At 35.3% G+C, this 12,924-nt stretch overlaps 5 protein-coding genes across 8 annotated transcripts; 1 reads left to right on the top strand and 4 right to left on the bottom strand.

The window, feature by feature from the left end:
* Positions 1–102: 102 nt before the first annotated feature.
* On the top strand, positions 103–4,730 carry AT5G43710 (Glycosyl hydrolase family 47 protein). Of its 3 annotated transcripts, none has more exons than NM_123737.3 (17): positions 103–438; positions 748–867; positions 951–1,043; positions 1,182–1,268; positions 1,526–1,616; positions 1,700–1,755; positions 2,017–2,089; positions 2,276–2,385; positions 2,506–2,556; positions 2,730–2,818; positions 2,906–2,987; positions 3,081–3,194; positions 3,300–3,379; positions 3,471–3,606; positions 3,696–3,766; positions 3,854–4,058; positions 4,294–4,703. In NM_123737.3, the coding sequence occupies exons 1-17, from the start codon at positions 310–312 to the stop codon at positions 4,579–4,581; spliced, it is 1,875 nt and encodes a 624-aa protein (NP_199184.1). In that variant the 5' UTR covers positions 103–309; the 3' UTR covers positions 4,582–4,703. The 3 variants fall into 3 exon arrangements, with proteins under 3 accessions (NP_199184.1, NP_001330908.1, NP_001330909.1); NM_001344499.1 differs by having other exon boundaries at positions 161–438; positions 4,223–4,730; NM_001344500.1 differs by lacking the exon at positions 4,294–4,703 and having other exon boundaries at positions 3,854–4,182.
* A 387-nt stretch (positions 4,731–5,117) lies between these two features.
* On the bottom strand, positions 5,118–6,654 carry ATAUX2-11 (AUX/IAA transcriptional regulator family protein). The gene is made up of 3 exons (NM_123736.3): positions 6,190–6,654; positions 5,795–6,097; positions 5,118–5,705 (listed from the first exon to the last, which is right to left on the bottom strand). Exons 1-3 carry the CDS (start codon positions 6,366–6,368, stop codon positions 5,627–5,629), a joined length of 561 nt encoding a protein of 186 aa, NP_199183.1. The 5' UTR covers positions 6,369–6,654; the 3' UTR covers positions 5,118–5,626.
* A 1,566-nt stretch (positions 6,655–8,220) lies between these two features.
* AT5G43695 (uncharacterized protein) lies at positions 8,221–8,653 on the bottom strand. Its single transcript, NM_001125896.2, has 2 exons — positions 8,545–8,653; positions 8,221–8,463 (listed from the first exon to the last, which is right to left on the bottom strand). The coding sequence occupies exons 1-2, from the start codon at positions 8,582–8,584 to the stop codon at positions 8,282–8,284; spliced, it is 222 nt and encodes a 73-aa protein (NP_001119368.1). The 5' UTR covers positions 8,585–8,653; the 3' UTR covers positions 8,221–8,281.
* A 694-nt stretch (positions 8,654–9,347) lies between these two features.
* On the bottom strand, positions 9,348–10,721 carry AT5G43690 (P-loop containing nucleoside triphosphate hydrolases superfamily protein). The gene has a single exon (NM_123735.4). The coding sequence runs from the start codon at positions 10,558–10,560 to the stop codon at positions 9,565–9,567; it is 996 nt and encodes a 331-aa protein (NP_199182.1). The 5' UTR covers positions 10,561–10,721; the 3' UTR covers positions 9,348–9,564.
* A 264-nt stretch (positions 10,722–10,985) lies between these two features.
* Positions 10,986–12,842, bottom strand: AT5G43680 (uncharacterized protein). 2 transcript variants are annotated; one of them, NM_001203534.2, is made up of 8 exons: positions 12,699–12,808; positions 12,451–12,572; positions 12,195–12,336; positions 12,062–12,120; positions 11,805–11,973; positions 11,625–11,735; positions 11,433–11,513; positions 11,081–11,337 (listed from the first exon to the last, which is right to left on the bottom strand). In NM_001203534.2, the coding sequence occupies exons 1-7, from the start codon at positions 12,757–12,759 to the stop codon at positions 11,479–11,481; spliced, it is 699 nt and encodes a 232-aa protein (NP_001190463.1). In that variant the 5' UTR covers positions 12,760–12,808; the 3' UTR covers positions 11,081–11,337; positions 11,433–11,478. The 2 variants fall into 2 exon arrangements, with proteins under 2 accessions (NP_199181.2, NP_001190463.1); NM_123734.3 differs by having other exon boundaries at positions 10,986–11,513; positions 12,699–12,842.
* Positions 12,843–12,924: the final 82 nt, after the last annotated feature.

Raw genomic sequence — 12,924 nt, 5'->3', positions numbered from 1 at the left:
ATATATGTTATATTGAACTGATCATAATCTAAAATCTAATTTATTAATAATTCAAGAGAAATGAACATTAACTACAACGAACAAAAATAATTCAATAATTAATGGCTGAAAAAACAAAAATAAAATAAAATAAATGTTAAGAAAAACCCAAAGATTTATTGATTTGTTGAATTGTGATTGAAGGACGAGGCACCGAGTGACGCAGTTGAAAAACTCAAGAATCTCCTCGGACAAGAGCAGAGATCCAGAGTGATGTCTGAGAAGATTCATTCAACACATTAACGAAACTCCCCAAAATAGCTTTTATTGATGGACTCAAATTTCAAGTGGCTTTTGTTTGCCATCTTGATCTCTCTGACATTTTCGGGTTTTGTTCTTCACCATGGAGTTCTCGCTGAAAGTGTTAAGCCTGATGAAGCTAAACAGCTTAGAGACGAGGTAACATTCCTCCACAGATCTGGATTTCGATTTTGGTCATCGATTGGTTTATCAGTTGTCCCCAAATTGAGTATTAGAACAATTTAGTCTTCTGGGACACTTAAAGTCTTGATCTTTGGATGTTGTAATTACTCATTGATGTTAATTATGTCGTAAAGGTAAGTCCTTTAGCCGTTAGAGAAGAACATTTAGTTGTTTTGCACACAATAACTAGCTGAGATCACTTGGTTTGATAGTGGAGTTGCAGCTTTGACCTTTTTGTTCGATAATTACCTTATTTGATGATGGGTTTGATCACATTGAGTGTAGGTACGTGGGATGTTTTATCATGCCTTTGATGGATATATGAACAATGCGTTTCCACTCGATGAATTGAGACCGTTATCTTGCCAAGGAGAAGATACTCTTGGAGGCTATGCGTTGACTCTGGTAAGCTTTAATATATAACCTTCTCTTGTGTAAGGCTTTGTCTTATGTAAAACTTGACAATGGTTTTGGTGGCATTTGTGTAGATTGACTCGTTGGATACATTAGCTTTACTTGGTGACCGAGAGCGCTTCACTTCTTCTGTTGAATGGATTGGTAAAAATCTTCAGTTTAATATAGTGAGTAATGATTGGTTTTGGCTTCTCTAGCAAGATCAAGTTATAATTGTTATTTTCTCAAATACTCCTTTTAGAACTTTTGTATGATGTAGCCTGGCAGTGAAGTTGATGAAATGATACATGTCTTTTTAACTGCAGAATAAAACAGTCTCTGTGTTTGAGACAACTATCCGAGTCCTTGGGGGGTTACTATCTGCTCATCTGATTGCAAGTGATTATGCAACGGTACGTTTTTTTCTGCGTGGCTATATCTTTCGTCATGATTTTATCTTATGTGAGGGTACTTGTATATTCTTCAGCCAGAAGAGATAAGTATTTTTTTGCGCTCTATAATGTGTTAGGCTTTATATGAGCTTATTCTGCAAACTAGTCTTAGGATTCCTAATTGTCTTATCGGGCTTCCAAAGTCTAAAAATCTCCTTATTAAAGTGGTTTTGGTTGTTTGTCATGTAAGATTGAATTTGAATCTAATCTGATGACAGGGCATGAGAATTCCATCTTACAACAATGAATTACTAGTTTTGGCTGAGAATTTGGCACGGAGAATGCTTCCTGCATTTGATACACCGACTGGTATGCTCTTTTAGTTATACACGTGCATATATGAAAGCGAGAATTGCCTTGTCATCTCCTTCTTCACTTGTTATTTTCTACAGGAATCCCATTTGGATCTGTGAATTTGATGTACGGTGTTGACAAACATGAAAGCAAGGCAAACCATCTTCTTTTACCTTCTCATAGCTTTCACATCTTATTCTTACTTATTTAATTTGTTCATCTGTGCTATTGGTGCCGTGACTGGAGTGCATATTAATATAAATGATACCGAAATGCTTGGTTTTCCTATCTTTGCTAGGTCTCAACGAGTTAAAGAGAGTTGAGATTAAACTGCTCATTTTCTGCTTGCTGATCTTATCTTTTGATTCCTATATTGGAAACTCATTTATTCATGCATCTTTGTTTGTTTGTTCAGATAACATCAACTGCCGGTGGTGGTACTTTGTCTTTAGAGTTTGGCGTGCTTAGTCGTTTAACAAATGATCCTGGTGAGTAAACCAGTTTAGTCACTGAGATATATCATAAATCTGTTAGTCCTTGAGAAATACTTCTCTTTAGCTCTCTTTACTCTTCTATCATTTTCGTTGGGATTTCCAAGAGATGTAATTTTGATTTTCATAGTTTGTTGTGTTTCTTACGTGCTCTTACATGGGCCAACTTTGTTAAATTTGAAGTTTTCGAACAAGTTGCAAAGAATGCGGTGAGGGGACTATGGGCACGTCGTTCAAATCTCGACTTGGTTGGTGCTCACATCAATGTCTTTACAGGTGAATGGACACAGAAGGTAACAAAAAATGGCTTCTGTATATGTCAGAAGAACTACGGTTTGATGAACTTTGCTTCAACAAACTAATTAGTCTTTTTTTGTCACCCAAATTCTAAAATGGTAGTGTTTACTTGGCAGGATGCTGGTATAGGAACAAGCATTGATTCCTTCTATGAGTATCTACTCAAGGTTAGTAAACGTAGCCCTTGACAAGATATTTGAATTATTTGGATATAATGGCCAAGTCCTAGAAATCCAGAAAAAAATAGTTTCTGTTCTTCTTCAACTTTGCATAAAACTTGAGCGGCATTGATATAGTCCTAGACTCCTCGCTTTACTTTTGTTTGATTTGACAATTTCAGGCTTATATACTATTTGGGGATGAGGAATATCTATACATTTTTCAAGAAGCTTATAGATCTGCAATGCAGTACCTTCACAAGGATCCTTGGTAAGCTTTCTGTATCTTGTATGATAGAGAAACAAGAACAAACAATTCCTTTGTTTGGACTTACTGTTTTTTCTAGTTTTGTCGTAGGTATGTAGAAGTCAATATGGATTCCGCAGCTATTGTCTGGCCAGTATTTAACAGCCTTCAAGCTTTCTGGCCAGGACTTCAGGTAAATAGTGATTCTACGTTTGACCAAATTGTTAATATATTTCAGGCTGGAAAATTTAACTATGATTTTGTATCTATGTTTCTCTCTCAAAAGGTTTTAGCTGGAGACGTTGATCCAGCAATAAGAACTCACACTGCCTTCTTTAGCGTCTGGAAACGATATGGTTTCACCCCTGAGGGTTTTAATCTTGCTACACTTAGTGTCCAGGTACTCTATCTTAATTTTAAGTGTCTCTGTGATCACTTGTCACTTATTACGTCTGATGGCACTATGATGTTACAGCTTCATATCTATTCTTCATTTTCCTTACAGTATGGGCAAAAGAGTTATCCCTTAAGGCCGGAATTAATCGAGAGTACATACTGGTTGTACAAAGCTACCAGAGATCCCAGGTCACCAAATTAATTAGTTATATTTTTTTCAATTCTTCATCCAAAGATGATCACACTACTGAATTGCACAATGCAAATTACTCGTCGACAGGTATCTTGATGCAGGACGTGACTTTGTGGCTAGTTTGCAATACGGGGCAAAATGTCCTTGCGGTTATTGTCACATCACAGATGTAGAACTGCATAAACAAGAAGATCACATGGAGAGCTTCTTCCTCGCAGAAACGGTAAAATACATGAAAAGCTCTGTTTCTCAATATGCATTTACTTGCTTACCTTAAAGCCTTGACTTGTTTTTGTTTCAAAAATATTTCAGGTGAAGTACTTATGGCTACTCTTTGACTTAGCTGTTGACTCGGATAACCTCGTAGACAATGGCCCTTACAAGTATAAATATCTCCTCCACATTAACCTCTTGATTTTCACAAACACCACAACAATTCACTAATCTTGATAATTTTACTTAATCTTCAGGTACATCTTCAGTACTGAGGGTCATCTCTTACCAATAACACCACAAATATCTCTAGCTCGGGAACATTGCTCTTACTTTGGTGGATACTGTCCAAGCAATTCCACAAAACTAGAACAAGAAGTCCTTGGAGAAGACAGTAGTAACGATGATCACAGTAACGATTATCCTTACCACGAATCTTTTCCAGTTACCGGTTTGATAAAGGTCAGTACCAGAAATAAAAATGTTTCTTTCTTTCTTTCGGATTCCTTACCACGAATCTTTTCCAGTTACCGGTTTGATAAAGGTCAGTACCAGAAATAAAAATGTTTCTTTCTTTCTTTCGGATTCCTTACCACGAATCTTTTCCAGTTACCGGTTTGATAAAGGCCAGTACCAGAAATAAAAATATTTCTTTCTTTCATCAAAGTCAGTTTCTTTTGTTTTGGGGTTTTTGTAGGGTTTATGTCCAGGACTAACACATGCTCAGAAATATGGTTTTTCGTATGTTCTACCGGAGAAGACAGATCGTGAAGATGTTAATCAACCTAAACCGGTAGTTACAAGCAGTTCAATTGTGTTAATCTCGGATCAAACAGTGGAGAAGAGACCACAGGAAGAAGAAGGATTTACTTCTCAGTCTGAACCAATAATGACAATCTCTGGTGGTAGTAGCAACGACCAAACAGGTCAAGAGCTAACCTTGTTAGAGTCAGAAACTGATGATCAAAGATCATACTCTTCTTAAATCTCTCATTTATATATATGTTCCACAGAAGAAGATTACAAAAACTTTTGTTAGAAATATAGATTCAGTTTTCCAATCTCATCAAGAATCTTGAATCCTTCTTTTGTTGATCGATTGTTGTCTCATCATAATCATCATCATCATCATCGAGACAACTAGGTTTAAGTATTTGGTAAAATTCTTGACTTAATAATCATCTTGCATCAAGAACATTAGGTATGAATGTAAAAATTGTTGGTGCACAAAGGAAAAACCTAAATTCAATGAACCTATCTATACCATTTTAAAATATTACTCTAGTTCCAAGGTTCATAGATTATTATAAGTGATAGTGGAGACAAATTAGCACAGTTGGGTAGATTTACTTGTTTAAGGTATGGGGGACCAAAGTCACAGTTGGTAACAACAAAAGATAATATAAACATTTCCAAAGCCCCAAAAATATTCTCACTGCTCGATTAGATTTCTTATTTCTTTAATCTTGGTGACTAAACATGTATAATCTAAGTTTAAAGAAACTAGAATCCAATGATATATGTTTAGAAGCTGGGATTATTATTTTTACCATAAAGCAGCTTTGGTTTAATGATTTGTCTTCGTTGTGTTCATCTACAAGTTAGGTTTAATGTTCTGTGTTACAGTTTTGTAAAGACAGATCTTAATTTGAAGAGAAACAGAACAGAAAAATGGGTAATTACATCAAAAACATCAAAGTTGTTCGATAAGAACATTATAAAAAGTGAAAAACACAAAGATAATCTTCAGATTAGATCTTTCTAATACCACAAAACCTTTCTCTTTAATGGAGACAGAGTTACAGCTAAAGTTTAGATTTAGATCTTTCTCACACTTTTATGCTTAAGACCATTTTAAGCATCTCTCTTTTTACCGATGAGGTAAACATTCACAAAGTATGATTGTATGAAACATCTCTCCCCAAGAACCCGAGCAGTTTCAGAGCTATATTTACTCTGTTTCAAGAAACAGAACAAAAAACTCTGTTTTTGAATCTTTCTCTTTGATCTTTATCTCTCAATTAGGTTTGTTAAAGACCACCACAACCTAAACCTTTAACTTCAGATCCTTTCATGATCCTTAGCCTCTTACAAGACGAAACAAACATCCTGCAATAACAACAAAACACCATAAATACATAAACAAGATTGTGTCATAAGTTAACTAATTTGAGAGATAAATGAAAATTTGTACTTACTCCCAAGGAACATCACCAACAAGCATCCAATCACCATCTTTGTCTTCATAAGTAGGTACAAAGTCTGAGCCTTTATATCCTTCTCTCTCAAAATATTCTCCCACAGAGAATTTAAACATGTTTTCAAGTGATTTCATCAACTCTGGATATTGTTTATACATCGTTAGATCTATCTTCCTTAGATATGGAGCACCATCCATACTTACTTTCACATAGTTTCCTTGACCTTCAGATTCACTCTTCTTTGTCTGAACATTGTTCTTTCTGTAAGATCTAACTGGTGGCCATCCAACAATCTGAGCCCTATAAAACAAGAAATAGCATAGATTAGATTAGATCAGATTCACAACTCAACACACATTTTCAGAGAAGTTGTATTTGATTCAAACACTTACTTTGGAGGAGAAGCGGTTTCAGTTTTTCCAGTGGATTCAATCTCTTTCTCAGTAGCTTCAGGTAAAACTCTTTTGTTGCTTTTTCCACAAGAAACAGTTTCTTCTGTCCCTGGTAATCCCAATCTCAGCTCTGTTGCCTTTAGGTTAACAAGCTCATCATAAACATCAACTTTTTCCATTTCTTCTTCAAAGAAAGAACCTCTTTGTTTTTGTGTGTTTTGTGTTCTTGTGGTTGTCTAGAGAGAGAGAAAGACTTGTTGATGAGATAAGAGGCTTTGTGAAGAAGATTGTTTTATAGGAATTGAAAAGTCACTTTTTTGGTAATTTAGAAAAAATGGGATTAACTTGATTTAAGGACAAAGGCAAAAGCTAAAGCTGTCGGGTAGTAAACAGTAGCAGCAACTTTGAGGCAAAGTGTGTCCCATCATTTTGGGGACATTTGTGGGACACTTTCATCTTCAACACAAAGAAAGATACTTTCTTTGATTTTAGAGGACGGTCTAGATTCATTTCTCTGTAGCCCTAATTCAAGGAAGTGGGGTAGAGTATGGTACACTCATGTGCAGAATATAAAAAACCTTTCTCTTTTGTTCAAGCATTGAGTTATTGTAGGGTAAGCATTACATGTACTGTGGTCTGCCATATGCATTTGTCACCTCTCTCTCTCTCTCTTAAAGCCAAGAACTTACTCTTTCATCTATTTGTGGTTCATGTGATATCAGGATTAGATCATCCTAGTCAATTGAGTTGAAACTCTAGCTGTCTAAAGTCAAACATATTCATAGTCTTTTTTTCTGTGTTTGGAGGATAAGATTTTGAGTTTCATTGGGTCTGATTGGTAGCTTCATGTGTGTCCAACTAGTATTTGAGTTGGGACTTTCGAGAGTATTAGTAAAGAAAAACAAATAGTATTTGAGTTAAAATTATACTATTTGTTTTTCTTTACTAGTTTTCATGAAAGTCCCAACTTAATTTGTCTCTCTGTCTCTATGAAACTTCTAATGATCTTTATATATATGAATCCAGGAACAAACTGACAAGAAATCTTGCCAAAAGGTTTTGTCTTTAGACAGTTCATTATCTATGGGGTCTTATCGTTTTGGGTTTTGATTTCTCTCTGACTTTGTTTTCATGTTACTACAGCAAGGCAGTTTATGTACTTGTCATGCTTTAGTGAACCAATGTAAACCAAACCTAACCTAATCTCTTTGGAGGACCAAATTTGAAAACCTATGTTCAAGACTATTTTTTTATCCTAAGTTTGTTTAGTCTCGATTTCAAATTTTTTTTTTCTGTAGAAAAAGTTTTGAATCGTTACACATTAAGGGGTATTATTCAGTCATGGATTTCAATAGAATCAAATCCAACACTAATCCACTGTGATTGATGATTCTAAATGGTGCTTAAATATTTGTGATTAATTTATCATTAGTATTATGTTATTTTTGGCACATGACCTCCTAATAGTCTAAATCCTTCTTCTTGAGTATGATTTATGGATTACGACATTTGGGAAGTGAACATTTAGGAGATTGTTGGTTTTATCCGAATTGGTCTCAAAAAGGAGAATTTTAAAGGTAGTGAGTTTGGTATTTATTGTTACACGGTAGACGACAAGACTTTGGGTTCGATTTGAAATGTGAAAAGTTGGTTTCATTGCATGGTTGGCGTTAGAGATTTAAGTTCATGACTAGCTTATTTAGCTAGAAATCAAATACTGAAAATGAGACGTATCTAACAACAAACCGGTTCATGGCATTCTCTCCGGTTCCGGTTCTTTTGGACTCTATGTTGGATTGATCCACCGTTGGATCCAATAAATGATATAAAACAGCTACACACATGATCATACATATACAGCTTCATAAGTTATAGTTGGTGGGCAATATATATGCTTTTATATCATCCTAGTGATTATTCTAATGGTGGCTGGTTTGATGAAAAATTAGGCATCACCTCTTCCATGTTGAATTTGTTCTTAACTATCTTTTTTGAATTTTTTTACATAATGTTCAATATTTTTTGTATGGACTATGCAACAAAGTTTTATTATTAGTGAAAACATATCTTATTCAAAAAAGAAAACGGAAAATTAACATAGACATAAACAAGGAGTAATTCTGTTGTTAGGAATACATTTCATATGACATCCATCCATGCAGTCATCATCCAGTAATTTCACTACCTGCGGCGAACCTTCATGATGCAACTGAGGAATTTCTTCAAGTAATAACCTTTTCGCCTCAACATTTCGAACAGTAACGATACTCATCACTACAAAATCAGAAACTATAAATAACAAATTTTGTATATAGATTTTTGTTATTTGCTTCACACGTGAAATATAAATTTTACCTGATGTAACAATTAGGCAGATAAGGAAAGCAAACTTCATTGGTATTTTTTTACTTTACAATATATAGCGGAAGTTGTTACACAAAACTCGGGGTACTCCCCAATACGTAGAAGTACAACTATTTCTAGATACAATAGTTATATAAAGGGATCTACTGTAAATTACTAATTATTTTGTTTTTGTTACCAGCCAAATAAATACTTATCAAATTACAAGGAAAAAGTCCAGTTATTGACTAAGTAAAATTATATGAATTTATTACAAAATTTTGTAAATATACATGAGACTAGTATAACTGATATTCTACAAAAAGTCGGTAACAAACTAACAATATAAGACCAATTCTAGAGTGCAAACTAGAAAACAAACAGTTTAAGAGTTACAAGAGATAGATCATATAGTTTTGAAATATGGAAGCAAATAACAATCATCAATCCATATTCTATATTGTAGTTTTTATTTGAATTGTGGCAAGACTTTGGGTTCGATTTGAAATGAAAAACTTTGGTTTCATTGCATAATGTTTAACCTGTATATATATAATAGGAGAGTCCTCTCTCCATTTAGGGTGTCCATCTAAGCATCCATATAAGCAACACTATTTATTTTATGTTAAAATAAATTTAAACATTCATTTAGTGCATATTTTTGTTACTTATAATCATAAAAAAATGAATAAACAAAAAACGAATTATGTAAAATAAATGAGCTGTTAAAATAATAAAGTTATACTATAACTTTTTTGTTAGTAGTAATAATCTATTATACCACACATTTTATTGTGCCTTTACGGTTAGGTGTATCGGTATTTACTCGGGCAATCATCATATCTTGAAATAGTTGTATTATGAATATACATGGAGTTGTGTCAAATTCACACTTTTGATTTTTGGGCCAATCACTATGCATTATTTTATTGAAAGACAGTCAATACTCATAAATCAAAGGAACATAAGAAACAGAAGGTAGTTTTATTATAATGCATATGTGAAAAGCTACAAACCACAAAGAACACGAATCTAGAACTTCAAGTCCGAACCTTTTAATTTCTCCTCGATGATCATGTCGATTTTGTTCTCCATTTCGGGAGTTAGATGATTCTTCCAGTCACCAACTTCTCCTTTGCGGAAATAGCTTTTGTAGTCATAGTTCATCCATGTTTTTCCGGTTTTGTTAACCTCCAAACCGCTCAGATTACCAAGAGAGCATAGTTCCAAGAGTTTGCTAATCGAACCACTATCTTCTTCTTCCTTAGTGAAAGGAAACCCCAAAAACTCGGCAAGCCTCTTGACCTGGACACACGGCTCTGTTTTCATTTCCTCGTACCTCATGAAAAGGACATGCTTGGGGTTTTCCAAGCTGCCTCTCCAATAGCTTAGAGCATGGTCCCAAAACGGACCATAGAAGCTAACTCCGCCACAGAATGACTCGAACATTGACTCAAGAGTGCTTCTAGATACTTCATTGTTGCTATACTTGGACCTGAAATGCCAATCCGATATCAAAACATCCTTTATGTTCCTGCACATATACACAACCTTGCATGGAGAACCCTTGAGGCCCTCTTTGAAGGTGTGTAAAGGCATGTGAGTCGAAAACAGCCTCGGGGATGATGTTGAGAACTTGGTTAAGTCCGGTGTTGAGGTTTTGAGATACATATCGAACTCAAAGAACGGTACTATGCCATGAGGATTATCGGATAGCAAAGGATGTGTGAGGGGATCATCATCAAAAGGCTGTTTAGATCTCTCCACGATTGCGACTGAGAGTGCCTTGAGCCAAGTTGTACCGGATTTGGGGAAAGACGCGAGAATAATGTCGGTGTCTTGCGGCTGGAAGTTTCTTTGGTAGTTGATGACTGCTTGGAGAGTGTTGTGGTAATACCAACATCCTTGGTACTTGCAGAGCTTCACATGAGAATCTTGGTATGTAGGAAGTGAAGAGATCAGAGTTTTTGTTTCTTCACTTAGGTTGTCGTCTCTCGCGATCACAGGAAGATCACTTTTTCCAGCCATTTCTTTCTTAATATGTTGTACACAAATGTGTTGTTTCAATATGCAAACATCACCTATATGAGTAACTCAAGTTTCTTGTTGGATGAATATTTTAGCTTTAAAATAGTAACAATTAGTGGTGGTTGAGAGAATATCTTGATGTTAAATATGTGTTGTGGTTGTCGTCTCTTCATTGCATAGTGCGTTTTAAGCCAATTTATTTGTTAATTTGTGCTACTACAACATGTTTTATTTTAAAATGCAAACATTATTATTTAATTTCTGGTAGGTACATATTAGTCAAGTTTCTTGTTGGACGAATCTGATGAATATTTACTTCCAAAGTAGTAACAATATTGAATATTATAAGCTATACAACAGCTACCCTAATACTGTATATACAGTAAAACTTCTATAAATAATAATGTTGGGATGTTATAGACCTTTGTTAATTAAGCAAAAGCTTCCCTTTAACCCAACTCTCTCTTAGTGGTTATGAATCAATAGAGACCCTTATATAGTCTTGATACAACTTAATCATAACCTTAATTTTCTTTTATAAAGGAAAACTTTGAGAAAACCATGGATGTCCATTGGATTTTTATAACTACACTTGTAAAAATACACAAAATTTTATAAAATTTAATAGATCTCTACTCTTTAAAAAAACCCAACCAACTCTATGCAAATCCAACTCACACTAAACCTCCGAAGTAAACAACAAAACCTAAACCTATAAAGCGGAAGCATTAATTACAAGATGAAAGAGTGAACTGACTTCGCTCCAAGTTTAGCTCACTTGTTGCCGCATCAGAAACAAAGGTCCCTCAGATTCTTGGCTCATCGAACATAAAAAAAAAAACAGTTAAATAACAAGGCCTACTCTTTTGTACCTTGCCGGTGTCTTGTGATCGATGATGGTCCCCAAAACTTTTGAGTTCAATTTTCTCCTTTCCTGTCACTGAAAAACTTCCCTGCAACACTCACAAGAATAAAGAAAAGAGTTTAATCAATACGAGTTTTGAGTTTTTTTGCTTTGATCTTAACTGTACAACAGATAGACTAAAGAGGTTGTTTTGTCTCACCTTTCAAAGCTGGAGTTTCTTTCTCGGCTTGTGCGAAAAAGCTTTTCGCCTTGTGTGCTACTTCCGCTTCAAGAACCGCCTCTAACATTAAATCAGATCCTCTTGCACTCTCTGCAACCAAACATATGGGAATAAAGTGAGCAACTTCGGTTTCTAAACTCAAGCTATAAAAGATTCTACCTTTGCGTTGAGGAAGCAACTTTGCCATCTCAGCTGATACTGGAAGAACAGGTGAATCACTGTTTAGACTGTGAGTTTTTCCATTGACTGTCTCAGATAATCGTGCAAATGATGTTGCTTGAGCGTGCAGGTTAACAGAAGCTGACGACGAGCCACTAAATTCTTGAGCCTTATATGAACATAAAAATACAAAAGTGTGAATTTCACAATTCAATAAATAAAAAATGGATCAAGAAGGATCATAACATCAAAAAGACCTTTGTATAATGATCTACAGGCTTCTGTTTTTCTTCAACATTAACGGATGTAACAATCCCTAAAATACAACAAAACCAGATCATGAACAACAACATGCAAGAAAGAGTAATGACTATTGAGTGTTTTCTATACCATTGGTGGTGCTTGGACTAGGTTCTTGAGTTTTTTGGTTATCCACTCTTCGAGTCAAAGGACTAGAATCAAATAGAGAAAATCTTGCTCCATGGCTAATCGCATCTACTTGTGCTCGTAAATCTTGAACTTCTTTCGATATCTAAACCAAGTACGAGAGTAATGTAAGGCAACAAGACTTCAAGGAATATGTCATTCGAATTCACTACAACAATGATGTTGAGATAAAACAATGTTGATGAAGAAACAATCAAACCTCTTGCATCTGAGGTTGTTTCATGACACCATCCAAGTGACCACGAGCCATATTGATGTAACCAATGGCTCGTCCGAATAATCTTCCTCCTGCTCTAGCAATAATCGGAAGATCCTTGGGTCCTGTTAAATCAGAGATTCACATTTGATTCTTCCAATTAACACTCAAATCATTCGATTCCAGAGAAATTTGGGAGAAGAACACAAAGATCGGAGCTGGTAAAGCTTTTCGATTGAAGAGAGACTAACCTACAAGAGCAGCTGTGGCGCCGACGATGAGTAAGAGCTCACCGTAAGAAAGCCCAAGCATTGCTTCGTTCACCGGCGTTCCTATCGTCGGTTTCGTGTTGGTCTCGCCGTCTCAGGGAAGACGAAAGATCTTTTTGATTATTCCTTACGAGTCTTGTTGGGCTCCAATAATATGGGCCGTGAAGCCCATTTATTGATATTTTTGCAAGACGGGAGAATTACAAAA

This window comes from Arabidopsis thaliana, chromosome 5 (assembly GCF_000001735.4).
Source record: "Arabidopsis thaliana chromosome 5, partial sequence".
Classification (NCBI taxonomy): Eukaryota; Viridiplantae; Streptophyta; class Magnoliopsida; order Brassicales; family Brassicaceae; genus Arabidopsis; species Arabidopsis thaliana.
Note: the sequence above shows the minus strand (reverse complement) of the source record. Positions and strands in the feature narration are given on the sequence as shown.

Bases quoted from the DNA above. Each gene is read 5' to 3' on its own strand.
- AT5G43710 (NM_123737.3), top strand. From the start codon at position 310: ATGGACTCAAATTTCAAGTGGCTTTTGTTTGCCATCTTGATCTCTCTG. The intron at 439-747 runs GTAACATTCCTC...CATTGAGTGTAG, and splicing joins CTAAACAGCTTAGAGACGAG to GTACGTGGGATGTTTTATCA. The intron at 2,988-3,080 runs GTAAATAGTGAT...CTCTCTCAAAAG, and splicing joins CTTTCTGGCCAGGACTTCAG to GTTTTAGCTGGAGACGTTGA.
- ATAUX2-11 (NM_123736.3), bottom strand. From the start codon at position 6,368: ATGGAAAAAGTTGATGTTTATGATGAGCTTGTTAACCTAAAGGCAACA. The intron at 6,098-6,189 runs GTAAGTGTTTGA...CTTGTTTTATAG, and splicing joins GAAACCGCTTCTCCTCCAAA to GGCTCAGATTGTTGGATGGC. The intron at 5,706-5,794 runs GTAAGTACAAAT...TTGTTATTGCAG, and splicing joins GTTGGTGATGTTCCTTGGGA to GATGTTTGTTTCGTCTTGTA.
- AT5G43695 (NM_001125896.2), bottom strand. From the start codon at position 8,584: ATGAAGTTTGCTTTCCTTATCTGCCTAATTGTTACATCAG. The intron at 8,464-8,544 runs GTAAAATTTATA...CTGATTTTGTAG, and splicing joins CTGCCTAATTGTTACATCAG to TGATGAGTATCGTTACTGTT.
- AT5G43690 (NM_123735.4), bottom strand. From the start codon at position 10,560: ATGGCTGGAAAAAGTGATCTTCCTGTGATCGCGAGAGACGACAACCTA.
- AT5G43680 (NM_123734.3), bottom strand. From the start codon at position 12,759: ATGCTTGGGCTTTCTTACGGTGAGCTCTTACTCATCGTCGGCGCCACA. The intron at 12,337-12,450 runs GTTTGATTGTTT...TACTTGGTTTAG, and splicing joins AACAACCTCAGATGCAAGAG to ATATCGAAAGAAGTTCAAGA. The intron at 11,514-11,624 runs GTGAGACAAAAC...TGAGTGTTGCAG, and splicing joins AGAAACTCCAGCTTTGAAAG to GGAAGTTTTTCAGTGACAGG.